The following is a 24,875-nucleotide window of genomic DNA, read 5'->3' on the forward strand; positions in this document are numbered from 1 at the left end:
GCCTGCCGCGCCGCGCCGCGCAGCGGAAGCGCTTCCGGGTCGTTGGCACGCGGCGGGGCCGGGGACCGGGCCGCTTCCGCTCGCCCCGGAAGTTCCGTTCCGGGAACCGGGGCACGGCGGCGGCGGCGGCGCGGCCTCCTCCAGCCCGGCGGCACCATGGCGGACGTGACCGCCCGCAGCCTGCAGTATGAGTACAAGGCGGTGAGTGCCGGCACCGGCACCGGGCCGCGCTCCCCGGTCCCCGGTCCCAGGCCCTCGGGACCCCGGTTTCGGTCCCCGGGCCTCGGCCTCCGGTCTCTGGGCCCCAGGTTTCGGCCCCCGGGGGCTCCCTCCCCGCCCCGCCTCAGGCCCCCTCCGCACCGGGGGCTCCCCCTGCCCCTTCTCCATCCCCCCCCCGTTACACCGGCGCCGTTAACGCGGAGCCGACCCCGCTGAGGGGCTCGGGGCCGCCACCGGCCGGTTTTGGGGGGAGTGGGACGGGAATAAGGGTGTAAAGGGTCGGTAACCGGGCGGGAACAGCGACGTAAAGGCTCGGTAAACGGGTAAATGGGTGGGAATAACGGTGTAAGGGGTCGGTGACCGGGTGAACGGGCGGGGATAAGGGCGTAAGGGGTCGGTAAATGGGTAAAGGGATGGGAATAAGGACATAAAGGGTCGGTGAACGAGTAAAGGGATGGGAACAAGGACATAAAGGGTCGGTGAACGAGTAAAGGGATGGGAACAAGGACATAAAGGGTCGGTGAATGGGTAAAGGGATGGGAACAGGGACATAAAGGGTCGGTGAACGAGTAAAGGGATGGGAACAAGGACATAAAGGGTCGGTGAACGAGTAAAGGGATGGGAACAAGGACATAAAGAGTCGGTGAACGAGTAAAGGGATGGGAACAAGGACATAAAGGGTCGGTGAACGAGTAAAGGGATGGGAACAAGGACATAAAGGGTCGGTGAATGGGTAAAGGGATGGGAACAGGGACATAAAGGGTCAGTAAATGGGTAAAGGGATGGGAATAAAGACGTAAAGGGTCGGTAAACGGGTGAACAGGTGGGGATAAGGGTGTAAAGGGTCGGTGACCGGACGGGAATAGCGACGTAAAGGGTCAGTGACCGGGCGCCGTTCCATCCCCGCAGAACTCCAACCTCGTCCTCCAAGCCGACCGCTCGCTCATCGACCGGACGCGGCGGGATGAGCCGACGGGCGAGGTGCTGTCGCTGGTGGGCAAGCTGGAGGGCACCCGCATGGGGGACAAGGCGCAGCGCACCAAGCCCCAGATGCAGGAGGAGCGGCGCGCCAAGTGAGTAGGGGCAGCGGGAGGCTCGGGGACGAGGGCGCGGAGCCCCGCGGAACCTCCCGATCACGTCGGCGTGGTAAAGCTCCGGGCAGTTCGTCTCGCTTCCGTGTCTTTAAGCAACGCACCCTTTGTTGGTTTTGGTCCCGTAAACGTGGGAGAATTTGACGCCTATTTGAGGGTTTTGTAGTGAAAATGCTTTGGTGGCCTGAGCATAGGGCTGCACACCAACAGCTGCCGACTTGGGGTGTGCAGGCAGCACGCTTCCTTTGTTTGAAGGCACTTGCTCTGTGTCAAGAAGCTAAAAGCGAAGTGCAAAATTAAAACTTAATCTGTTCCTTTATTTTTCTTGGAATCATAGAATCACTAAGGCTGGGAAAGCCCTCCTCATCTGGCCCAGCCACCCCCTGCTACCACTGTCACCACCAACCCATGTCCCCGAGCACCAGGCCCAACCTCTCCTTGAACACCCCCAGGGACAGTGACTCCCCCACCTCCCTGGGCAACCCGTCCCAACGCCTGACTGCTCTTTCTGAGAAGAAATGTCTCCTCATTTCCAACCTGAACCTCCCCTCGTGCAACTTGAGGCCATTCCCTCTTGTCTTGTCACAGCTACCCGTGAGAAGAGGCCGACCCCCAGCTCCCCACACCTTCCCTTCAGGCAGTTGCAGAGAGCAATAAGGTCTGCCCTGAGCCTCCTCTTCTCCAGCCCAAACACCCCCAGGTCCCCCAGCTGCTCCTCACAGGACTTGTGCTCCAGGCCCTTCCCCAGCTTCGTAGCCCTTCTCTGGACACGCTGCAGGGCCTCGATGTCCTTCTGTAGTGAGGGGCCCAATAACAGCCCGATGAGAGCATCGCTCACTCCCACAGTCCCACGAGACGTAAGGGCAGGGGGACAGAGCTGGTCAGAGCGGTGCCTTGAGCCCCCTGATCCCAGTCGTCACTGGTGGGTGATACTGGGCACTGAAACGGCGTCACCGCTTCTGGGATTTCTCATGAGCCCGTAGGGATGGATGCGTCCATCCGTCACCGTGTGCGGTGATGGCGGGGAAGGTGCTCGGGCTGCCTGCTGGTGACAAGCAGAACGTCCACGCTTCATGCTGTGGTGGTGCTGGCTGGAGAAGTCCCCGCTTGGGGCCTGACCCAGGCACTCCCTCCTTGCAGGAGAAGGAAGCGTGACGAGGACAGGCACGACATCAACAAGATGAAGGGCTACACCCTGCTGTCCGAGGGCATTGACGAGATGGTGGGAATCATCTACAAGCCCAAGACCAAGGAGACGCGCGAGACCTACGAGGTGCTGCTGAGCTTCATCCAGGCCGCCCTCGGAGACCAGGTGAGGACGTGGGACAGGTCCGGGACGGGTGGGACCGCTCCGCGCAGAAAGGGGGACCAGCACCGTACCCCTCCCCACATCAAACGTCCCCGCGTTACGCGGTCGTGTTGCTCGTTCCGCAGCCACGCGACATCCTCTGTGGGGCTGCCGACGAGGTGCTGGCAGTGCTGAAGAACGAGAAGCTGCGCGACAAGGAGAGGCGGAAGGAGATCGACCTGCTGCTGGGACAGACCGACGACACCCGCTACCACGTGCTGGTCAACCTGGGCAAGAAGATCACCGATTACGGCGGCGACAAGGAAATTCAGAACATGGGTACGGGCACGCGCCGTCCTGCGGCCCCGGGGACGGCGCTGGCAGAAAATTCCCTGCAGCAGCCAGTGCCAGACCCAGCGTCGTTCCAGGGGCCGTGTTTTCACGCAGCCTAGAAAACGCTTGGATAGCTTTCAAGTCCCAAATGCCGTTCTTTTCATCTTTTGGGCGTGCAGAGGTGGGGTGTGGGGAGCTGCGAACCTTGCATATGGCCCCCAGATTTTCTGCTTAATTAACTCCGCTCTTCCCTGCAGATGACAACATTGACGAGACGTACGGCGTGAACGTGCAGTTCGAGTCTGACGAGGAGGTGAGTGATGAGGCACCGCAGCCTGGCAGCCGAGCCCCTGCGCTGTCCCCTCGCGTTGAGCTGCGGGGACCGCGCTTGTTCTGTGTCACTCGGTCGCGTTGGGAAGTGGGCATGGGCTCGGGCTGGGCTCTCTCTGCCAGGAAGGAGAGGAGGGATTATTTTAGATGCCGCTTCCTGGCTTTGGGAGGATTTGTTGATTATCTTGCTAATCCAGGGCTTATCGTGAGTCAGTACGATGGAAAACAGATGGTGGTATTTAGATCTCTTGGGGAAACTTGACAGCTCAGGAGGAAGGGATGAATTCAAATGCGCTGTTTGGAAGTATTTCACAGAACTGCTCGCTGGGATTGTTTCTGGAAGAAGCTGAGAGAATAAGAGAGACAAATGTGAGCTTCCTGGAGTCACCAGTAAAACCTCTCTGTAGGATTCTAAGAGCAAAAATAATTGTACCACGCGCTCCTTTACCTGAGCAGCAGCTTTATGTTGACGTTAAAAGCACGAGCTCAGTTTCCCCTCAGGCAGGAGTTGCCAGATCGTTCATTTGTGTCAAGGAGAAGCTCCTCTTTGATGTAAGTGAGCGCCGCTTACGGGAACTCCTCTTCCAACAGGAAGGGGACGAGGACATTTATGGCGAAGTGCGTGACGAGGCGTCTGATGACGACATGGAGGGAGACGAAGCTGTCGTCCGCTGCACCCTCTCAGCCAACGTGAGTCACCGAGGAGGACGTGGAACGTGATTTGGGGTCGCCTGGAGGGGAGCCAGGGATCCTTTTGGGATGAGGATGGAGTTAAGCTCGTCGGCGGGTGGAAGGCGGCCTTGAAGGCTGTTGTCTGGTGCAGGCCAGAAGTAACATGGCAGGGTGTGGGGTCTGTCAGCCAAACGGCTGCAGCTGGTCCCAGGCTCCTCTGGGTGGGTAGAGAGAGCCCCAAAACACTCGTTCCGCAGCACAGAGGTCAGGTGCCCGCTTTGTTATTGGAGGAAAATGACGTTTTTATTGTATTTTTTCTTTTTTTTCCCCCAAGCTGGTGGCATCGGGCGAACTGATGAGCTCCAAGAAGAAGGATCTGCATCCCCGAGACATCGATGCCTTTTGGCTTCAGCGGCAGCTGAGCCGCTTCTACGATGACGCCATCGTTTCCCAGAAGAAGGCAGACGAAGTGCTGGAGATCTTGAAGGTACGCGGCCAGCCGCCCTGCAGGATCCCGCCAGGACCCCTGGGAGGCAGGAAGCGTCCCTGACACCGCGTACTGCGTTTCTTCAAACTAAACAATTAAATGCAGTCATTGGCGTGAGCCAACAAGATAGGCACTGGAGCAGAGGTTAGAGGTCGTCGTAATGCACAGAGAAATATTCTTCCAAGGGGATTGGTTTTTCTGTCAGTGGTTGCTGGGAGATCGTCGTAAGCCAGGCCTGTTGCCCTGCTAATTTTGGTGCTGATGCTCGTGCGCTGGGCGTCGTGACTCACTGGGGAGGGGGGGAATCAGAGAGGATGGGATTTTTATCTGCAGCCTGAGTCAGGTAAAAGTCTTGCCTGTAGCTGTTGTTTGCTTCCACTTGAGTTCGGTTCTCGTTTTACTTTGTGCAAAGAGGGATTCTCGTTGTGCGTGGTGCAGAGGTAACTGCTTGTTCCTCGTGTCTTCTGCCAGACCGCAAGCGATGACCGGGAATGTGAGAACCAGCTCGTTCTGCTCCTGGGCTTTAACACCTTCGACTTCATTAAAGTGCTGCGGCAGCATCGGATGATGAGTGAGTGGCGTTCCCTGTCACCTTGCCACCTTGGTTTTCTGTTTGGACACCTGCTTCTAGTGCCACCCAGGGCTTTTTAACTGCCATCTGTGTTGCTTTGTGCAGTTTGGGTTCTTGTCGCTTGCTCCCTCCTTCTGGTTCTAGCCTTATGACCGCCTGCCATCTCTCAATTTCCTCTCTTCAGTCCTGTACTGCACTTTGCTGGCCAGTGCCCAAAGCGAAGCTGAAAAAGAAAGGATAATGGGGAAGATGGAAGCGGATCCTGAGCTGTCCAAGTTCTTGTATCAGCTGCACGAGACAGAGAAGGAAGATCTCATCCGGGTAAGGCTGGGCGAGCAGAGGAACCGTGGGACCCTTGCTGCTGTCTGAGCCGTGTCACTCAGCTGCGTGTTTTGTTTGCTGTTTGCGTGAGAGGAGCCTGCTGACTCAGCTGGGATCTTGCAAGCATGGGAAATGTTGCTTAGGTGACCACCGAGACTCAGCTGAGAGGGCAGCATGTTTATCATCTACTATTTTAAGTGGCTCAGATGGCTGCTTTTCCAGGAAAAATGTTGATGTATGCAAGTTTCAGGTCTTTGTGCTAGTGTTAACTTTCTTGTAACGTTACTGCTTCACCTCTGAGCCGCCTCAGTGCGAGGCTTACTGCCATGAAACGCTCTGCTCACCTCCGTTCAAATCCTAATCGCCGGTGTTTGAACACAGTGGGCCAAGAAACAATTCACAGCAGTGTTCCACAGGCTTACTGCCGTGCTGGATTTGCTCTGCTTGGCCTTTGGAGAATAGCAGTTCCGTGACTGAGTGTGGGTTTGTTTCGTTATTTTGGAGTAACATCACATTCCTGCTTTGTTGTTATATTAAAAAAAAAGCACAAGCCAATCAAAAAAACAAACCAAACTAAAAAAAACCCAACGGTTATGTCGATATGGGGGGGCAGTTTTGTGTCTCTGAGGAGTGCTGTTGGCATGTTGTGGGCTGGGCTTTTAGTAGGGCAGGTTTGTGTGCCTTCACTCCCTGCTTCTCTTTCTGTGCTCTCCTGGAAGGTAAGTTTAGGTCCTGGACCAAAAATTCCTGCCCAAAATCACAGGTTCTGGTGACACGAATGCCTGCACTTGAGAAAAGTCCTGGTGTAGGGCACTCAAGTTGTGCAGGCTGGCAGGATGCGGGGCTGTGTGTGGCAGGAGAGGCCCCGGGTCTGCGGAGGAGGCTGGGCAGCTCTCGCGCGGGCGCTGCGTTGCGGAGCGCTGAGTTCTGGTCTCCTTGCAGGAGGAGCGCTCCCGGCGGGAGCGTGTTCGTCAGTCCCGGATGGACACTGACTTGGAGACCATGGATCTTGACCAAGGAGGAGAGGTGAGACTCTTCAAAGCCGTCTGTTCCCAGACCTTTGTAGATACAAAAAGTCTTTTTGAAGTGTCGTGGGCAGGAAGATGCCACGGATAAGCCCCTCATGCGCTGAAGAGGCGCTTGCCAGTTGGATGCAGTCGCTTTACCTCCAGTCCCGGGACGAAAGCAGCAGGAAGGGGTTCTCCAGTCCTCGCCTCTTCCTCGTCTCACTCTCCCTTTGCTGTTCGTAGGCGCTGGCTCCCCGGCAGGTGCTGGACTTGGAGGACCTGGTGTTCGCTCAGGGCAGTCACTTCATGGCCAACAAGCGGTGCCAGCTGCCCGACGGCTCCTTCCGCAGGCAGCGCAAGGGCTACGAGGAGGTGCACGTGCCGGCCCTGAAGCCGAAGCCTTTTGGCTCTGAAGAGGTCGGTGACCTGCTTTGTTGCCACTTATTTGGCACTGAGTTGCTCTCAGTATCACTGATACTTTCTGGAACTCAGCTGGCTTTGGTATGGCTGTGACGCCCTTTCAAGTTTCTTGAAGGATCACTGTTTTAAGCTGAGGGATTTCACGTGGCTGCAGAGGGTTCCTGATTTCCATTCTCTCACTTACGGGGTGTGTGTCCTATGCTGGTGTCTGTGTCTCGGGGCTCCCCTGCCCCACTCAGCTGCTGTGCTGAGCCCTCAGCTCTGCTGTTGCTCGCGTTTCACCGTTGTGCAGTGTGAGGCAGCTGAGCCAGAGATCTGGCTGATGCATTGCACCCCGTGTGAGAAATTAACTCTTTTGATCAGTGCTGGGCAGCGGAAATGTGGGCTGATCCGTTCCATCATGAGAACACGGTGGGGATTTGCTTTTTTGATGGTGCAGCCAGCTGTGGCTTGCACTGTTGGGAGTGCAAGGGCAGGCTCATGTGCCTGCTTTGATCTCTCCCTAACCTGCTCCGTGATCGCTGGGCACGGGGCTTCGCCTCTTTCTGCCATCTGGAGACAATATGACCCTGCTACTCCCCAGCCTGTCTCTGAGGTCTCACATGTGCCCTGCAGCCTGCGAGGAACTGAAACAAAGGCATCGAGTTTGATTATTTTTTTCCCTTTTCAGCAATTGGTTTCCGTGGAAAAGTTGCCCAAATATGCCCAGGCTGGATTTGAGGGATTTAAAACTCTGAACCGTATTCAGAGCAAACTCTACCGTGCAGCGCTGGAGTCGGATGAGAACCTGCTGCTTTGTGCTCCCACGGTAAGGATCCCGACGCTCGGGTTCCCTGTGATGGGGAGTGGGAAGATAAATATTTCGTTAGCCTCTGGCAGAACGATCTTTTTAGGCAGAAAAGAGTGGCCGCTCTGGGAAATACCTTCATCCTGGAGAGGATGTGAATCTGATAGGACTGGTTCTGCTTGCCATCTAGGGCGCTGGGAAGACAAACGTGGCACTCATGTGCATGCTGCGAGAAATAGGGAAGCACATTAACATGGATGGGACCATCAACGTGGACGACTTCAAGATCATCTACATCGCACCCATGAGGTCCTTGGTGCAGGAGATGGTGGGCAGCTTTGGGAAGGTAAGGAGAGGTTTGGGCCCGCCCTGCTGGAACTGGAGGTTGGGGAAGAGGAGCTTTGCTGCGGTGACTTTATGTTACGCTTGCAGAAGGATAGAAGGTCTGGCAGAAGCTTTCTGGGAGAAAATGAGTTGGATTGTTCCCTTAATCTCTGTGTAGTCTGTGTTCAGTAGGCTCTCAGGGTGTGTTGATACAGGCACTAGATAGCAGCCTGGGCTATAAAATCCTATAAAATAGAATCCTATAGAATCCTATAAAGCTGTCAGCGAGTGTCTCGGGGCCGTGCTGCTCTAACGCCGCCCTGGGGAACGCGTCTTGATCCAGCCTAACAGCCTGCGGGTTCCTCCTAGCGCCTGGCAACGTACGGCATCAACGTGGCGGAGCTGACAGGGGACCACCAGCTGTGCAAGGAGGAGATCAGCGCCACGCAGATCATCGTCTGCACCCCAGAAAAGTGGGACATCATCACGCGCAAGGGAGGGGAGCGCACCTACACCCAGCTGGTGCGGCTTGTCATCCTGGTGAGCACCGCAAAGCCCCGAGCACGTGGCTTTTCAGCGCGTTGGCAGCTGGAAATGTCTCTGGTGCTTGGCTGTGGACTTGGGTTTTGGGCTGTGGGGATGAGCCTGCTTGAGTCCATGCAAGCAGGTCTGCTAGGAAAGAAAAACCAAAGAGGTAAATAGAGCCAGTCTGGAACAGGGGTGGAACTCTTGTCGTTTCCCCTCTTCAGGATGAGATCCACCTGCTGCACGATGACCGAGGGCCCGTCCTGGAGTCGCTGGTAGCCAGAGCCATCCGCAACATCGAGATGACGCAGGAGGACGTGAGGCTTGTCGGCTTGAGCGCCACCCTCCCCAACTATGAGGACGTGGCTACGTTCCTCCGCGTGGACCCCGCCAAGGGCCTGTTCTATTTTGATAACAGGTACTGTGGAAGGCTGGGCGAGGTTTTGCTCTGACTGCGGGTAGCTGTTGAGAGGTGGGAAAGGCCGGCCTCCTGTGGAGGCAGCTGTGTGTATCTGCCAGATGATGCCAGGGTCTTACCGGGCCTTTAGCCTGGCTTAGCCCTGTGTTTGTTTGCTCTTAGATGTGCCAGAAATCGCCCGTTCAGGACTAGAGCAGTTAAATACAGCCTCAGAACGTGCATCAGGGTTTCTGCAGTGTACTTGCCAGAAAACGCGTTAGAGGAGGCAGATAAACTCTGCTGTACCCGTGTGCTGCAGAAGCTGTTTGGAGGAAGCCTGGAGTAATATTGTGGGAGTTCTGAAACACCATTTTTGCTCCCTGAATGTGTGCATAGCAAGTGGATTCCATGAAATAAGAACAAGTGTTGCTGTCCTTACTGCGGCATTTAACAGGGCAGAACCAGAGCCATCAAATCTTAGAGTAAGCTGAGGCACGAGGAAGTGTATTGACCTCAGTAACACGAAATACAGGATCTGTGTAGAGGAAGTGGTGTGGCCGAAGAATTGCCTCTTGACCGGACCTTCGTGTCAGCGTTTCTCCCTTCTGCTCGTTTATGGTCTTGGGTTTTCTTCTGACAGCTTCCGACCGGTGCCCCTGGAGCAGACCTACGTGGGTATCACGGAGAAGAAAGCCATCAAGCGCTTCCAGATAATGAATGAGATTGTTTACGAAAAGATTATGGAGCATGCTGGAAAGAACCAGGTTTGATACTTTATTTTGTTGTTCCTGACGCACTTAACCATGGTGCTGAGGCTTCTTCAGGTTGATGTAGCTGCAGCAGTGCTGCTGAGGAGAAGAGGGTAGGTTGGAGTGGTTGATGGCAGCTGAGAGGGGAAGGAACACAAACTTCTCTTCTCCATGCCAGCTGTCTGATTAATGTATGACCTGTCTGCTTCTATTTGAGGGGGTTTTTGTGGTGCTGCCCTCTTAGATCAGGAGCTCTGTTGGCTGTGCGCTAGCTGCAGTAGCGTGGCTCACTGGGCAGCTGGACTAACTCTAAATCTGTTAAACTTCCCATCGTGAGCACAAAGAGCAGCTTGGGTCAAGAATCTTTGCCAGCTGCAGCAGTGATTTGTCTCTCAGCAGCGGTGCCGTGTGCTTGGTTGACAGGTGCTGGTGTTCGTTCACTCCAGGAAAGAGACTGGAAAGACTGCCCGGGCCATCAGGGACATGTGTCTGGAGAAAGATACCCTGGGCCTCTTCCTGCGGGAGGGCTCGGCCTCCACCGAGGTCCTGAGGACAGAAGCTGAGCAGTGCAAGGTAATTGCGTGGTCAGGGCTGCTCTGACACAGCGAGAGCAGAAGAGCAGGTACAAAGCTGCTTCCAGTTGCACAGATTTGCAGCCCTTTAGGCCACACGCTGCCTTCTGTCGCTGCTGTTCTCCCCGGTGCTCCTTGGCTCAGTAACCCTCACGCTGGTTGTGTTTTTGCCGCAGAACCTGGAGCTGAAGGACCTTCTGCCATACGGCTTTGCCATCCACCACGCTGGGATGACGCGAGTGGACCGGACGTTGGTGGAGGATCTGTTTGCTGACAAGCACATCCAGGTGAGCCCCGCTTCCCAGGAGGAGCTGCTGCTTCCTCCAGGCACGGTTGTTCGGGTAAGGTCCTTCACAAGAATTGCTCGAAGCGTTTTTTCCAGTAGCTCTTTGTGCAAAATCAAGAGAATCAATGCCCGTTGAAGAGAGCCTTGACAGGACAGAAATTAAAAACACATAGACAGGAATGGAGAGGGCAAAATCTCCCCTAGACCCAGACGAGTGTGTAAAGCTAGGGGTCTGTCCCAGAGCAGGCTGTCTCCTTACCAGTTTCATCCTGTGAGACCAGGCACTGAGTTTTATCTGTTTCATACAAGGATGTAACAGCTCAGTAGGAAACCAGCTGCTTCAAAAAAGCAGGAGTTCAGCATGGGGCGAGACCTGTTACCCAAAGAACTTCACCAACTGGGTGAACTCTGAGGAAAGTAAATTTGAATGCTTCTGCTCCTCAGCTGGGAAAACTTGTTCAGCAAAATAGGAGGTTCTGCTGGGAAATAGCGATGTGCTGGGGCGCTCCTGCACACTGAACTTCTCAGTGTGTCTGCGTTGCAAAGTGGTAGGCAAACCAGTGATAGGCAAAGGGTTTTCCCAGGGTCATTTCCCAGAGTCGTGCAGTCAGCTGGCAAATTTGGGTGAAGATCCAAGTCCTGCTGTCTGTCTGACCTTCCTCTGCTGAACTGTTGAGACAATCACAGCTCCCAGTCCTTGTCCCTGTTGTGCCTGTCTGACGTTTAGGATCTTTCTTACACTAGGAAGGGGCTCCTACCTGGTTTTGCTGATCACTGTTGCTGCTCCTACAGGTTCTGGTGTCCACAGCAACGCTGGCCTGGGGGGTGAACCTCCCCGCTCACACGGTCATCATCAAAGGGACGCAGGTGTACAGCCCTGAGAAGGGGCGCTGGACTGAGCTGGGCGCTCTGGACATCCTGCAGGTGAAGTTCTGCTACCAGCGATGCTGCTGTGCCCCGGGGCTGGATTGTTCCTTTCCTGCTGAGGTGCATTCGAGGTCTGCTTCTGTACTTTCTCCGTGCAGTGGCTCCCTGTTCTGTACTGCCAGACTCTCAGCTGTTCTGGGAGCTGCCCTGCTGTGAGGGCACAGGAGAAACAGATCGGGAGCGGAGAAGACAAATGATTCCTCTCCCATTATCTTGCCCAGACACATCTGAGATATTTATGTGTGACTCCTGCCAACTAGAAGTAACAGCAGGCTGAGCAATCTGGACGTAAAGCCCCAGGTCACAGCAGCAAGGAGAAACTGCCAAGCTAAAAGCTCTTATCTTTTGCTGACCTCACTTTCTCATTCCTCAGATGCTGGGGCGTGCTGGGAGGCCTCAGTACGATACCAAAGGTGAGGGGATCCTCATCACATCCCACGGCGAGCTGCAGTATTACCTGTCCCTGCTCAACCAGCAGCTCCCCATTGAAAGTCAGATGGTGTCGAAGCTCCCAGACATGCTGAATGCAGAGACTGTGCTCGGGAACGTCCAGAACGCGAAGGTGAGCACGAATCTTTGCCTTCTCTGGGTACATGCGCCCCTAGTTGCACCCAGAGAGCCGGCTGGAATTGTGGCAGGCGATGGATGGTCCGTGCTGGGGAAAAGCAATGTCACTGTAGGGCAGTAAAGGATCTTGCGGCCTATTTCCTCAGTGCCCAGGGAGCAAATGTAATGGAGATTTTTAAGAGATCTGGAAGGGCAGCCATGAGAAATGCCAAGCTGTAAGGCTGACTGGTCTGTCAGGGGAACGGGTAACTGCTTCTGTAATTCAGCACAGACAGAGTTCTCCCTGTGGATAAGGACACTGGGGGGAAGAAACTGTGTGTAGAGGGTGGGTTTTCTTGTTTCATAACTCCTTAAGATTCTTCTGATGGTGGAGAGGAGTCGTGTATTGCACTGTTGGGCTTCTGAGCTCCGGTCTGATCTTGACCCAGCAAGTTTCAGCCGGGCTTAGCCCGCTGCGTCCTACACCAGTGCTGGGAGTACCGGGCTTGGCGCTGGCACGTCGTCCTTGCTGCTTGGGAAGGTGTTTGGCAGCTCTGACGGTGCGTTGGTGTTCCCTCAGGACGCAGTGAATTGGCTGGGCTACACCTACCTGTACATCCGCATGCTGCGCTCCCCCACGCTCTATGGGATATCCCACGATGACCTGAAGGGAGATCCGCTGCTGGACCAGCGCCGCCTGGACCTGGTCCACACCGCAGCCCTCATGTTGGACAAGAACAACCTGGTGAAGTACGACAAGAAGACGGGGAACTTCCAGGTGAGACAGGACCAGGGAAAGGCGCTGTGGACAGGCAGAGCTGTTCAGGAGCGTCCTCTGGCTGAGAGAAAGGATGCAAGAGGCATCTCGCTGGTGAAATACAACCCCCAGGGAGGGCTGCCTCATTCAGACCTGCCTTTGTGCATGCCTGTGGTTCCAGGGAGCTGTTTGCTGGCACAGAGAGAGCCAGTGTGAAACCCGGTCTCATTGCTGTGTGTTTGCTGCTGTCTTCTAAGCAAATTCACACTCCTGTTGTGTTTTCATTGCCTCAGAGGGAATGAGATGAGAAGGGGAGGGTGTGAGATGCGCAGTTGTGTACCAGGAAAAGCAGCTTTCCTGGAGGATTTGTAGCCTGAGAGTTTATACTTGGCTTGTCTGGCAGTGTCTTCCCTGCTGTTCAGTATCTGCTGTTTGTGTCTGTCTGCTTCTTCACTCTGGCTTGTCCTTGCTGTAGGTGACAGAGCTGGGCCGCATTGCCAGCCACTACTACATCACCAACGAGACGATGCAAACTTACAATCAGCTCCTGAAGCCCACCCTGAGTGAAATCGAACTGTTCCGGGTCTTCTCGCTGTCCTCCGAGTTCAGGAACATCACCGTGAGGGAGGTATGGAGCCACAAACCCATCCGATTGATGCAGCCCTGGGGCTGTTGGTCGTCGTGCTGCAGGGGATGATGCAGAGCTTGTCCTGTGCGGGGCTGTTCTCATCTCTCCTCCGCTGGGTTTCTGCAGGAGGAGAAGCTGGAGCTCCAGAAGCTGCTGGAGCGAGTTCCAATCCCAGTGAAGGAGAGCATCGAGGAGCCCAGTGCCAAGGTGAGCCCTGCCTGCCTGGGAGGGGGCTTCTATGCCCGTCTTTTGAGGGAGGGGTGATCCTCGTGAGAGCTGCTGGGCCAAATGCTGCCATGGTCTGCTGCTCATGGAGAGCTTTCTGTTCTCTTCCCGCCGTGGGGTGTCCCGGATCACACGTCAGAGATGCCCAAAGAGCTGCAGACGCTGCTCTGGTTGGGCTCGCTGTCCTGCAGCGAAGGGCACTCAGCCCCGCTGACCCCTTCTGTCCTGCCGTGTGTCAGAACCTTCTGGGGCCAGGTGCTGGTGCGAGGGAGACCCAGCTGACACTGAGACCCTCTGTGTTCTGCTCCCCAGATCAATGTGCTCCTCCAGGCCTTCATCTCGCAGCTGAAGCTGGAAGGCTTTGCTCTCATGGCAGACATGGTATACGTTACCCAGGTGAGTGGGGAAACGTGGCTGGGGCCTCTCCATCTCCTCCTAGGTGTTTGCAGCCCAGCCACCTCGTAGTCTTCCTGCTAAAAGGGGCAACAATTTGCACCCCAGGGATTTAGTTTGTGTTCGTAGATGGCTTTGAAAGTAACCAGAGCTGAGTGGTAAGGAGGTCTAACTCCTGTCAACATGGGAATTAGATCTTCATTGGAGTCTTCAATTTGTAATCAAAATCCTGAGATAATTCAGCGCTGGAGGACTGCAGCGTAGCCTTGTTGTTCTTCCACAAGTGCCAGGTTGCCAGGGCTGGGAGTCGAGTAATTGCTCCTCCTGTGGGCGTTTGGGATGAAGGACGTGAGCTCAAACCATCGCGTGGCTGGGCAGGAAAATGGGTAGAGAGGAGGAAATGTTACCGGGACGATCCCAGCCACGCGCTGAGAGCTGCTCTCTGTTCCCGCAGTCTGCGGGGCGGCTGATGCGTGCCATCTTCGAGATAGTCCTGAACCGGGGCTGGGCGCAGCTCACCGACAAGACCCTCAACCTCTGCAAGATGATTGACAAACGCATGTAAGTGAGAACACCTCGGAGGTATTTCCTGATTGCAGGCCGGGCACCTCTGGCACAGGATGAGGTTCTCCAGCACGGCTAGGATTTGTGATTGCCAGGGTGTAAAGCTGCCACCTACCACGTGTGTCTGGCTGCGGGCTGGTTCCTGGCAGCAGGGGGAACTGATGCTCTGAAGGCTGCGTCTGTTTCTTTGCTCGTCTCACCCTGCGGTGTCCTCGCAGGTGGCAGTCCATGTGTCCTTTGCGCCAGTTCAAGAAACTGCCCGAAGAAGTGGTGAAGAAAATCGAGAAGAAGAACTTCCCGTTTGAACGGCTCTACGACCTGAACCACAACGAAATCGGTACTGAGGCATGGGGCAAATGCGGCAGGGAGAGGGGTCTGCCTCTTTGTTCCCCCCTCTGCCAGGTTTTGGCGCAGAGGTTGGGGTGTTTGGTCCCATCTGAAGAGGCAGAACCACGGGGTCTGGGTACAGCCTGAGGAAGGTTGAAGCTTTGCCCTTCCAGCTGTGCTTGGCTTGCAGATACTGTGAATGCAGCTCGGTCTGGGAGCTGCCGGTCAGTCCGTTGTCTGTCCTGACAGCAGTGCCTTTCTGTTGCAGGGGAACTGATCCGGATGCCCAAGATGGGCAAGACAATCCACAAATACGTCCATCTGTTCCCTAAGCTGGAGCTCTCTGTCCACCTGCAGCCCATTACCCGCTCCACCCTGAAGGTGGAGCTCACTATCGCCCCTGACTTCCAGTGGGATGAGAAGGTGAGCTGTGCGCAGGGGATGAGCCACCCTCATTAAGGGGGGGCAGCTACGTACCACCAGGCTAACTGCCACGCTGCGGGCGGGTACGAGGGCACTTGTGGGGCAGGATTGCTGCGGGAGAGCTGCTGAGCAGTTCCTGGAGGTCCAGAAGGGAGAACTAGGCCCTGGCAGGAAGGTAACGGCTGCTCTTGCTTAGGTGCATGGCTCATCTGAAGCTTTCTGGATCCTGGTGGAGGACGTGGACAGCGAAGTGATCCTGCACCACGAGTACTTCCTGCTGAAAGCCAAGTACGCGCAGGACGAGCACCTCGTCACCTTCTTTGTGCCTGTGTTTGAGCCCTTGCCCCCGCAGTACTTCATCCGCGTGGTCTCCGACCGCTGGCTCTGTAAGTCTCACCCCGCCAGCCCCCTGCTTCTCCCTGGGGTCTGAGGGTGCTTTGGGACCTCTCCTGGGGCTGCGTGAGGGGAAAGATTTCTGCCCTCCAAGCGGCAGGAGGGCTGGGGATCCCCTTGGGAGGTGCAGCTCAGAGATGAAAGCCCTGGAGTGCTCTCTAAGGTAAAAATGCTGTGTGTGCCTGACAGCTTGCGAGACCCAGCTGCCCGTTTCCTTCCGCCACCTGATCCTCCCTGAAAAATACCCTCCTCCGACTGAGCTGCTGGATCTGCAGCCCCTGCCCGTGTCCGCTCTGCGAAACAGCGCCTTCGAGAGCCTCTACCAGGACAAGTTCCCTTTCTTCAACCCTATCCAGACTCAGGGTGGGTACCAGCTCTGCTCACCTCCTCCGAACTGCCTGTCAGTGGGGTCTGGCTTTTTTGGCATTCACAGTCCCGTACCCTTGCTTTTGTGAGGTGTAGTCATGTAACGTGAGGAACTCCTCTGGAAAAGAAAGTATCCCTTCTGCCTCCCCTAGCCTTAGAGGCTTGATAGCTTGAAATTTTTCTCCACGGGCCGGGGTATCTTTAATACATTCCTCAAGTACATCAAGCAGCCTGTCTGGGGCTGCCTGGCAGCGGCAGGTTTGCTCCTGGGAGCTGTGCCCGTGCTGACGCCGCTGCTCAGCCTCGCAGAGCCAGGTGGCTCCAAACTTTTCCCTCTGTGCTGCTTGTAGGGACGGGGCTGGGCATGAAGCAAAGCTGCTGTGCCCGTGTTCATCTTCCTGGGCATAGCCCGAATAGGGAAATAGGGAGTTCACACTTAGGAGGTACTGTGACGGAGCGCTCTGTTCAGCGGATCCTGGGCTAAAACTCTTACCCAGCCTTTCTTCCAGCTCCTCCTTGTGCGGGCTGGGTCCGGGCTGTGTTATCCTTGCCTGTTCCTGGAGCTCTGGTGGAAAACCTGTGAGATGACGTTAAGCTGCTCTCTTCCGTCTTGTCCGTCTGCCCCCAGTGTTTAACACCGTTTATAACAGCGACGACAACGTGTTTGTGGGTGCCCCCACGGGAAGCGGGAAGACCATTTGTGCCGAATTTGCCATCCTGAGGATGTTGCTCCAGAACTCGGAGGGGCGCTGCGTATACATCACCCCCATGGAGGCCCTGGCAGAGCAGGTGAGCCCCGCGTCCCGAGGACTACTGGAACCTTGCTCCAGCTTAGGTTTACTTCCTCTTGTCCCGTTCCACTTTCCCCATCCCTTCCGAGCTGCCACATCCCTCTGGATGGTTCCTGAGGCTTCTGGTTAGCTGTGGTCTGCTGATGTCTGAGGGAGCAAAGAAACACCGCCCCACTGCCGAAGTGCTGACGTTGGCAGCTGCACGTGTCTCACCCCAAGGACTCGGTACAACTTACCCTCATGTGAGACTGACAGCAGCATCCCCTGCGTTTTGGCAGGTCTTCATGGACTGGTATGAAAAGTTCCAGGAGCGCCTCAATAAGAAGGTGGTCTTGCTGACGGGGGAGACCAGCACCGACCTGAAGCTGCTGGGCAAAGGGAACATCATCATCAGCACTCCTGAGAAATGGGACATCCTGTCCCGGCGCTGGAAGCAGCGTAAGAACGTCCAGAACGTCAACCTCTTCATCGTGGACGAAGTGCACCTCATCGGGGGCGAGAACGGGGTACGGCTGGGTGGGGAGGAGGGTGCGAGTCGTTGGAGTGGCGCTCGTCATCGTGTCGGTCTCGGAGATGTTGTAAAGCTGCAGGGGGGTGGCTGGCTGCTCCCTCTTAACGTCTGGCCTGAGGTCAGCTTTTCCTGCTGGGATTTTGCCCCAAGCTGCGTGATGGGCTGGGACAGGAGCCCCAGGTCCCTTGGGAAGCTCAGGAGCGGTGTCCTCCGGGGTCTCCATGGCTGTAGCTGGGTGAGGGGGCTGGGGCTGAAGTGCCCGGAGCTCACCCAGGAGGGGGGCTCGGCGCTTCCCTCCTGCTCCTGCTGCAACCTGCCCCGTCCCACCCGCAGCCCGTGCTGGAGGTCATCTGCTCCCGGATGCGCTACATCTCCTCGCAGATCGAGCGGCCCATCCGCATCGTGGCCCTCAGCTCGTCACTGTCCAACGCCAAGGACGTGGCGCACTGGCTGGGCTGCAGTGCCACCTCCACCTTCAACTTCCACCCCAACGTCCGCCCCGTGCCGCTGGAGCTGCACATCCAGGTAGGGCTTTTGACGACCCCGTCGCCTTTTTCCCTTTTCCCTTCCGCCTGCTCTCCAGACAGCATCGCTGCCTGCTCCTCTCCCCTGCAGGGCTTCAACATCAGCCACACGCAGACTCGCCTGCTCTCCATGGCCAAGCCCGTCTACCACGCCATCATGAAGCACTCTCCCAAGAAGCCGGTCATCGTCTTTGTCCCGTCCCGCAAGCAGACGCGTCTCACGGCCATCAACATCCTCACCACCTGCGCCTCGGACGTCCAGAGACAAAGGTAGCGGTGCCGTGGCCACGTGGGATTCGGTGCAGGGCCTTTGTCCCTCCTCTGCCTGAGGCAGGGGCAGGATTTTGGCTGTTTCACTCGGCTTGGGGAGGGTTTTCCCATCGGTTGGTGTCATCAGATGTCACTCGGGCACCTGCTGTGACCGGAGGGGACAGGGACAGGCTTGCTGCGCCCGGCAGCGGTCTCTTTACTCCCCACCTCCGGCAGGTTCCTGCACTGCGCGGAGAAGGATCTGGTGCCGTACCTGGACAAGCTGAATGACAACACCCTGAAGGAGACCCTCGTGAACGGGGTGGGCTACCTGCACGAGGGGCTGACGGCCATGGAGCGGCGAGTGGTGGAGCAGCTTTTCAGCTCTGGTGAGGGGGTGGGAAGGGGACGCACCGGCTGTTCTTCCCCTAAACCCTTTTCCCCGCAGCTTGGCGGTGCCTGCAGTCTTTGGGCTGGAGATAAGAGCCTGCCCAAATCTCTCTGCCTCCCTGGTCCCAAAAGGCTGTGATCTTAAACTCCACCTTCTCTTCTGGGCCTCCCTGTACGCTGAGGGCGTGTGTGCAAGTGCAGAACCTCCACATCTTTCTCTGCAAGATGTCTGACCCAAAAAGGGGCTCTGGCATGGGCTGACTGCTCTCCCCATGCCTTGCAGGTGCAGTGCAGGTGATGGTTGCCTCCCGCAGCCTCTGCTGGGGTATGAACATCGCCGCGCACCTGGTGATCATCATGGACACGCAGTACTACAACGGCAAGATCCACGCGTGAGTGTGGAGGGCAGGCACGAGGGAATGCGGCCCTAAACCCTAAGGGCTTCGTCCCTGTCCTTGCAGGGTCTGAGGCCCCGGTGGCTTTCTGTGGAGCAGCCACGCTTCATGAAAGCGATCCTCTGTGTGTCCCAGGTACGTGGATTACCCCATCTACGACGTGCTGCAGATGGTGGGCCACGCTAACCGCCCGCTGCAGGACGACGAGGGCCGTTGTGTCATCATGTGCCAGGGGTCCAAGAAGGTGGGTGAGGAGCCAGGCACCGCTTCTGGCCTGCAAATGGCCATCTCCTGTCTGGGACGTTCTCCTGCCAGCTTTGGGCAGGCCGACGCAGCCCTCACTGAGCACCCTGCAGCCTGGGGGGTGCTCTGGGATACTGGAGGAGCTGGGTTTATTTATCCCCTCCACTCTACCTCTGCCCTACTTTAGGATTTCTTCAAGAAATTCCTCTACGAGCCCCTGCCCGTGGAGTCGCACTTGGACCACTGCATGCACGACCACTTCAACGCCGAGATTGTCACCAAGACGATAGAAAACAAGCAGGATGCGGTGGATTACCTCACGTGGACCTTCCTGTACCGCAGGATGACCCAGAACCCGAACTACTACAACCTGCAGGGTGAGGGGAGGGCTCTGCCCTGGGGATACGGGGTGGGGGAGTTGAGGGAGGACACCGGGGACCCTCTGCTTGGGGGCTCTGCTTCCACAAGAGCAGCTTTTCTCCATCCTGGGGAATTTCTGAGCCTCACTGCGATGCTGCTGTACCCGCAGGCGTGTCCCACAGGCACCTCTCCGATCACCTCTCCGAGCTGGTGGAGCAGACCCTCAGCGACCTGGAGCAGTCCAAGTGCATCAGCATCGAGGACGAGATGGACGTGGCCCCGCTGAACCTGGGGATGATCGCAGCCTATTACTACATTAACTACACCACCATCGGTAAGGGCTCTGCCAGGCGTAGGCGGCGTACACGAGCGCTTGCTGGTGCTCCAGCTCTCCGTCCTCTCCCTGCATTCTCCCTGTTCTGTGGTAATCGTAGAGGAAGCTCCGCTCACGTAGGTGGTTGCATAAACCTCCCTCCTTCAGCGTGAGGCTGGGTGTTGCCTGCCTGAAGGCATCTCTTGTGTCGCGGTGGTGAACGCCGCCTGCTTTTTCCTGACCGCTTGGTTTTTCTGTCTTCCCCAGAGCTCTTCAGCATGTCCCTCAACGCCAAAACCAAGGTGCGGGGGCTGATTGAAATCATCTCGAATGCTGCCGAGTACGAGAACATCCCCATCAGGCACCACGAGGACAACCTGCTGCGGCAGGTGAGTGGCAGCGCCTCCGCGCCGACCTGGGAGCGACTCAGATCTGGAGGGGACAGACGCGTCCTGCGGGGCCGCAGCGAGGAGGGCCGCCTGCATTTTCTGCTCTGTAGGGTTAAAGATTTATCGTTTCCCTCCGTAGCTGGCCCAGAAGGTTCCCCACAAGCTGACCAACCCCAAATTCAACGACCCCCACGTCAAGACCAACCTCCTCCTGCAGGCGCACTTGTCGCGCATGCAGCTGAGCGCCGAGCTGCAGTCGGACACCGAGGAGATCCTCAGCAAGGTACAGCGAGGCGGGGGGGGTCCCGCCCGCGCTGCCCGTGGCTCGGCGCTGCCTTCTCACCCGTCCCCATCCCTCGCCCCCAGGCGATCCGGCTGATCCAAGCGTGCGTGGACGTGCTGTCCAGCAACGGCTGGCTCAGCCCCGCGCTGGCCGCCATGGAGCTGGCGCAAATGGTGACCCAGGCCATGTGGTCCAAGGACTCCTACCTCAAGCAGCTGCCTCACTTCACCTCGGAGCACATCAAGCGCTGCACGGATAAGGTAAAAACCCCTGCCTGGCCCTGGGGAAGGCGCCGTGCTGGGAAGAGGGAACGGTGCGACGGGAGCGCGAGGATCGTGGGGTAACGGCGGGGCTGAAAGCCGCTTTGTCGCAGGGGGTCGAGAGCGTCTTCGACATCATGGAGATGGAGGACGAGGACCGCAACGCGCTGCTGCAGCTCTCCGACGCCCAGATCGCCGACGTCGCCCGCTTCTGCAACCGCTACCCCAACATCGAGCTCTCCTACGAGGTGGTGGAGAAGGAAAGCATCCGAAGGTGAGGCGGGGAGGGTGGCGCGGCCGCTCGGCGCTGCGTCAGCCCAGGGGGTGCCCTGACCATGTCCCTCGCTTCTCTCCGCGCAGCGGGGGGCCCGTGGTGGTGCTGGTGCAGCTGGAGCGTGAGGAGGAGGTCACCGGCCCCGTCATCGCTCCCCTCTTCCCCCAGGTGCGTGCCAGGCCTGCAGGCGGTAAGCCAGGCTGGGGATCGTCCCCCCGGCACCCCTTAACTCTTCTCTTCCCCGGCAGAAACGCGAGGAGGGCTGGTGGGTGGTGATCGGCGACTCCAAGTCCAACAGCCTCATCTCCATCAAGCGCCTGACGCTGCAGCAGAAAGCCAAGGTGAGCGGGGCTGGGCGCCGCACGGCTCCAGCCGCCCCCCCGGCCGCTCTCTGCCCCCCGCAGCCCCAACACGGGCTCTTCCTCGCTGCCTAGGTGAAGCTGGATTTCGTGGCCCCGGCCACGGGGACGCACAACTACACGCTGTACTTCATGAGCGACGCCTACATGGGCTGCGACCAGGAGTACAAGTTCAGCGTGGACGTGAAAGAAGCGGAGAGCGACAGCGACTCCGATTAGCGTGGGGCTGTGCCGGTCCCCAGTGAGGATCTGAGGACAGCGCCCAAACCCGAGCCGTGGTAGCGCTCATGTCCCCTCCGTAGGCATGGTGCCGTGTGTTTTGTGGGTTTTTTTTATGATGACGAAGCTTTGTACAGTGTTTTTTAGAACGGAGCTGCGTGCAGGAGCACAGCGCGGCTGCAGCAGCTGGAATAAATGTGGAGCCCTACCTCTTCCTCTGCGCTGCGGGGTTTGTGGGGGGGAAATGGGGTGAAAGCAGGAGCTGTCGGGGCTGTTTTCCACCTCCTTTTTCCCTGAGAGGGCTCAACAGCGAGGCTGAGGAATTCAACATGTAACTCGAGTAGTTCTGCGCCTTTGGCTTTGCTGCACATCGCTGCCAGCTCCAAAAAGTTCATTAGCAGAGTTAATTAAGGCAGAGCGAGCTGTCAGGAGTGAGAAGTGGCGGTGCTGGGGTTTGGCAGGAGGAACAGAGGCCGGCTCCGGCCCCAGGAGCTGCCCCGCAGCCGTTTCGGGGAGCAGCAGGCAGGCACCCCCCCCCCATCACCACCTCCCTGGGGCTGTGCGTTATGGGGAGGTGTAAAACCCATTCCCTGGCGGGCGGCCTCCCCCTCCCACCCTCACCCGGCCCCGGGGCAGCGCTTACACCCTGCCCTGCTGCTTGCACCCTGCCCTGCTGCCCCGGGGGGCCAGGCGGGGCGGGGACAGCCCCAAAAGGAAGAGCCGGAGGCTTCGAGCAGGGCAAGGATTTATTGAGCGCGGAGCAGGAGGGAGAAGCAACGCCCTCGGGGCGTCTCCCAAAGCCAGCCTGAGCCTGGCAGCGGGGCTGCGCCGCTGTGCGTGTCCTCGGGGAGCGTGGCAGGACCCCCGCGGCTGGCAGGCTCCTTTTTGGCCATGCCAAACCCCCCTGAACCCCCCCCCCCCGCCACGGGCTGCCAAAGGGCTGAAGTCCAAGCGCTGCAGGGAGGCGGGATGCAGGAGGTTGCCCACCCCGTCCCCGTCCCCGTCCTGCTCTCCCCACCAAGGGGCTTTGTGGCGGCTGAACCCCCAAATCCTGGGGCCGGCACCGCAGCGCGAAACCTCCGGGTAAAGCTCTCAGCAGACTTCGGGCCGCTGGTACTTCCAGAAGGCGATCTCGCCGTCGTCGCTGCAGGAGGCCAGCAAGCCGGGCTCCTTGGGGTTCCAGGCCACGCAGTTGACGTCCTGCGAGTGCGCGCGGGGCACGTGGGCGGTGAGGCTGAAGGTGGGCTGCTGCGGCGTGGAGGAGGCGCTCTCCTCGAAGACGCGGATGGCGTCGTCGCCGCAGGCCGTGGCCAGCGCCCCGGTGAGGTGGCACCTGGAGGGGGGGTGGGCAGCGCAAGGGGTCAGCCCAGCTCCTCCCGACCCAAGGGGAACCAAGGGGAAGCGGGGCCGCGCCGCCACGCACCACGCCACGTCGTAGATGGTCCTGGTGTGGTAGCCCGACAGGTTGCAGACGCACTTCCAGGTGGGGTCGGTGCCGCTGCACGCCACCCCTGGGCGGCAAGGGGAAAAAACCTCAGCGCCTGGGGTTTGCTGGGGGCGAATCGCGCGACGCCCCAGGTGCCCGGACGCGTTCCCTGCTGCTTTTCACGGGGCCGAGGGGCGCTCACCTTCCTCGTTGCCCGGCTTGTACTGCTGCCAGATGCGCACAGTCTTGTCGTCGCTGCAGGACGCCAGGCGCTCGCCGCCGCGGTCGAAGGCCACGCTCCACACGGTGGACTCGTGGCCCTCCAGCGTGGCACAGCACACCCAGTCGTCCTCCTCCTCGCGGTACAGCTTCACCGTGTCATCGTAGCTGGCCGAGGCCAAGAGCTGGGGGGGGAGCAGGGGGTGCTGAGGTGCTGTGCACCCGCAGAAAACCCCCCAGCCCCGCGCCGGCGCCGCCCTCACCTCCTGGTTGGGGTGCCAGACCACGTGCTTGACGTCCTGCGTGTGCGAGTTGAGGACGCTGACGCACTCGTACTCCTCCTCCTCATCCACTGCGGGCACAACGCTCCCCGTTAGGGCGCTGCGGGGGGGGGGACAGCCAGCACGGGGCCGCCCCGGGGCCGCCCCGCTCACCTTCCCACACCCAGACGCTCTTGTCGCGGCTGCAGGTGGCCAGCAGGTTGCCCGAGGGGGCCCAGGCCACCGACTTCACCTCGTTCTCGTGCCCCTCCAGTGTGGTCACGCACTGCGGAGGGGACACGGGAGGGGGGGGGGTCAGAGCGTGCCGGGGGCCGGCGGGCAGGGGGCGGCCGGGGGCCTCACCTCGAAGCCGTCGTCGCCCTTCTTCCAGATGCAGGTGGTGGCGTCGAAGCTGGCGGAGGCCAGGTAGGAGCCGCAGGGCGACCAGGCCACGCGGCGCACCGTGCGCTGGTGCCCCTCGCCCAGCACCGCCCGGCACGCCCAGCCCGGCCCTGGGGGGGGGGGGGCGAGGGGGTGGCTGCAGGCCCCGCCCATGCCCTCAGGCCCCGCCCCCAGCACCACCCTGTCCTTTAGCCCCGCCCTCACGCCCTTGCTGCCCCCTTAGCCCCGCCCCTCCCCAAGGCCCCTCCCACATCGTGCCTTTGGCCCCGCCCATAGGTGCGGTGGCCCCGCCCACCCCCACCCTCACGGCCCTTGGCCCCGCCTCCCCACAGCCCCATGGCCCCGCCCTCACGCTGTGGCCCCGCCCCTCCCTCAGAGCTCCCATGGCCCCGCCCCCACCCCCTGTGGCTCCGCCCCCACAGCTCCCACAGCCCCGCCCCTCCCACACAGCCCCCTGTCCCCGCCCACCGCTTGTAGCCCCGCCCCCGCCCCTCCCCTCCCCTTGGCCCCGCCCACTGTCCCCTGACCCCGCCCCTCTCCTCTGTGCCCCCGCCCCACCCCTCTCCCAATGGCTCCGCCCCCTGTCTCCGTGGCCCCGCCCCCTCTCCCCGTGGCCCCGCCCCTCTCCCCTTGCCTCACCCTCACCCCGTGGCCCCGCCCCCTCCCCCTCCCCGTAGCCCCGCCCCCTCCCCATAGCCCCGCCCCCTCTCCCCTTGGCCCCGCCCCCTCTCCCCTTGGCCCCGCCCCTCTCTCCCCTTGGCCCCGCCCCCCTCTCCCCCGCGGCCCCGCCCCCCTCTCCCCCGCGGCCCCGCCCCCTCTCCCCGCCCCCTCTCCCCGCCCCCTCCCCCGGCCCCTCCGCCCGCACCTTCCCGCGCCCAGAGCCGCACGGTGCGGTCCCCGCCGCAGGACGCCAGGAGGCCGCCGCCGGGGCTCCAGGCCAGGAACCAGCAGCGGGCCTCGGGGTGCGCGGGCACCCGGCCCAGCGCCTGCAGCGCCTCCTTCATGCCGCCCGCCGCCGGAGCCGGAAGCGGAACCCGCGCCGCGGGGCGGTGCCGGAAGCGGAACCGGAGCCCGGCCGGA

At 59.2% G+C, this 24,875-nt stretch overlaps 2 protein-coding genes across 2 annotated transcripts; one reads left to right on the forward strand and one right to left on the reverse strand.

Annotated features, from left to right (window-relative positions):
- The first annotated feature begins 29 nt into the window (after positions 1-29).
- Positions 30-21,696, forward strand: SNRNP200 (small nuclear ribonucleoprotein U5 subunit 200). Its single transcript, XM_083811534.1, has 45 exons — positions 30-201; positions 1,129-1,292; positions 2,451-2,622; positions 2,745-2,937; positions 3,189-3,244; positions 3,853-3,951; positions 4,268-4,420; positions 4,892-4,991; positions 5,176-5,312; positions 6,255-6,338; positions 6,563-6,736; positions 7,410-7,547; positions 7,717-7,872; positions 8,220-8,390; positions 8,600-8,793; positions 9,413-9,536; positions 9,945-10,094; positions 10,270-10,380; positions 11,172-11,303; positions 11,680-11,868; positions 12,433-12,630; positions 13,085-13,237; positions 13,364-13,444; positions 13,775-13,858; positions 14,310-14,416; positions 14,638-14,756; positions 15,015-15,169; positions 15,366-15,555; positions 15,752-15,925; positions 16,557-16,717; positions 16,998-17,225; positions 17,564-17,755; positions 17,846-18,024; positions 18,241-18,392; positions 18,677-18,785; positions 18,924-19,032; positions 19,219-19,408; positions 19,561-19,725; positions 19,972-20,093; positions 20,233-20,376; positions 20,460-20,636; positions 20,750-20,910; positions 20,997-21,078; positions 21,159-21,251; positions 21,345-21,696. The coding sequence occupies exons 1-45, from the start codon at positions 157-159 to the stop codon at positions 21,486-21,488; spliced, it is 6,411 nt and encodes a 2,136-aa protein (XP_083667660.1). The 5' UTR covers positions 30-156; the 3' UTR covers positions 21,489-21,696.
- A 524-nt stretch (positions 21,697-22,220) lies between these two features.
- On the reverse strand, positions 22,221-24,853 carry CIAO1 (cytosolic iron-sulfur assembly component 1). The gene is made up of 7 exons (XM_083811538.1): positions 24,661-24,853; positions 23,757-23,905; positions 23,568-23,679; positions 23,397-23,485; positions 23,117-23,318; positions 22,912-22,999; positions 22,221-22,821 (listed from the first exon to the last, which is right to left on the reverse strand). The coding sequence occupies exons 1-7, from the start codon at positions 24,797-24,799 to the stop codon at positions 22,581-22,583; spliced, it is 1,020 nt and encodes a 339-aa protein (XP_083667664.1). The 5' UTR covers positions 24,800-24,853; the 3' UTR covers positions 22,221-22,580.
- Positions 24,854-24,875: the final 22 nt, after the last annotated feature.

Source organism: Anser anser (assembly GCF_964211835.1).
Source record: "Anser anser genome assembly, chromosome: 26".
NCBI classification, from domain to species: domain Eukaryota; kingdom Metazoa; phylum Chordata; class Aves; order Anseriformes; family Anatidae; genus Anser; species Anser anser.

What these genes read in the sequence shown, in the direction of transcription:
- SNRNP200 (XM_083811534.1), top strand. Translation starts at nt 157, where the DNA reads ATGGCGGACGTGACCGCCCGCAGCCTGCAGTATGAGTACAAGGCG. An exon ending in GCGCTCTGGACATCCTGCAG is followed by an intron (nt 11,304 to 11,679) that starts GTGAAGTTCTGC and finishes CTCATTCCTCAG; the next exon opens with ATGCTGGGGCGTGCTGGGAG. An exon ending in ACTTCCAGTGGGATGAGAAG is followed by an intron (nt 15,170 to 15,365) that starts GTGAGCTGTGCG and finishes GCTCTTGCTTAG; the next exon opens with GTGCATGGCTCATCTGAAGC.
- CIAO1 (XM_083811538.1), bottom strand. Translation starts at nt 24,799, where the DNA reads ATGAAGGAGGCGCTGCAGGCGCTGGGCCGGGTGCCCGCGCACCCCGAG. An exon ending in TCTGGCACCCCAACCAGGAG is followed by an intron (nt 23,319 to 23,396) that starts GTGAGGGCGGCG and finishes CTCCCCCCCCAG; the next exon opens with CTCTTGGCCTCGGCCAGCTA. An exon ending in ACCATCTACGACGTGGCGTG is followed by an intron (nt 22,822 to 22,911) that starts GTGCGTGGCGGC and finishes CCCCCCCTCCAG; the next exon opens with GTGCCACCTCACCGGGGCGC.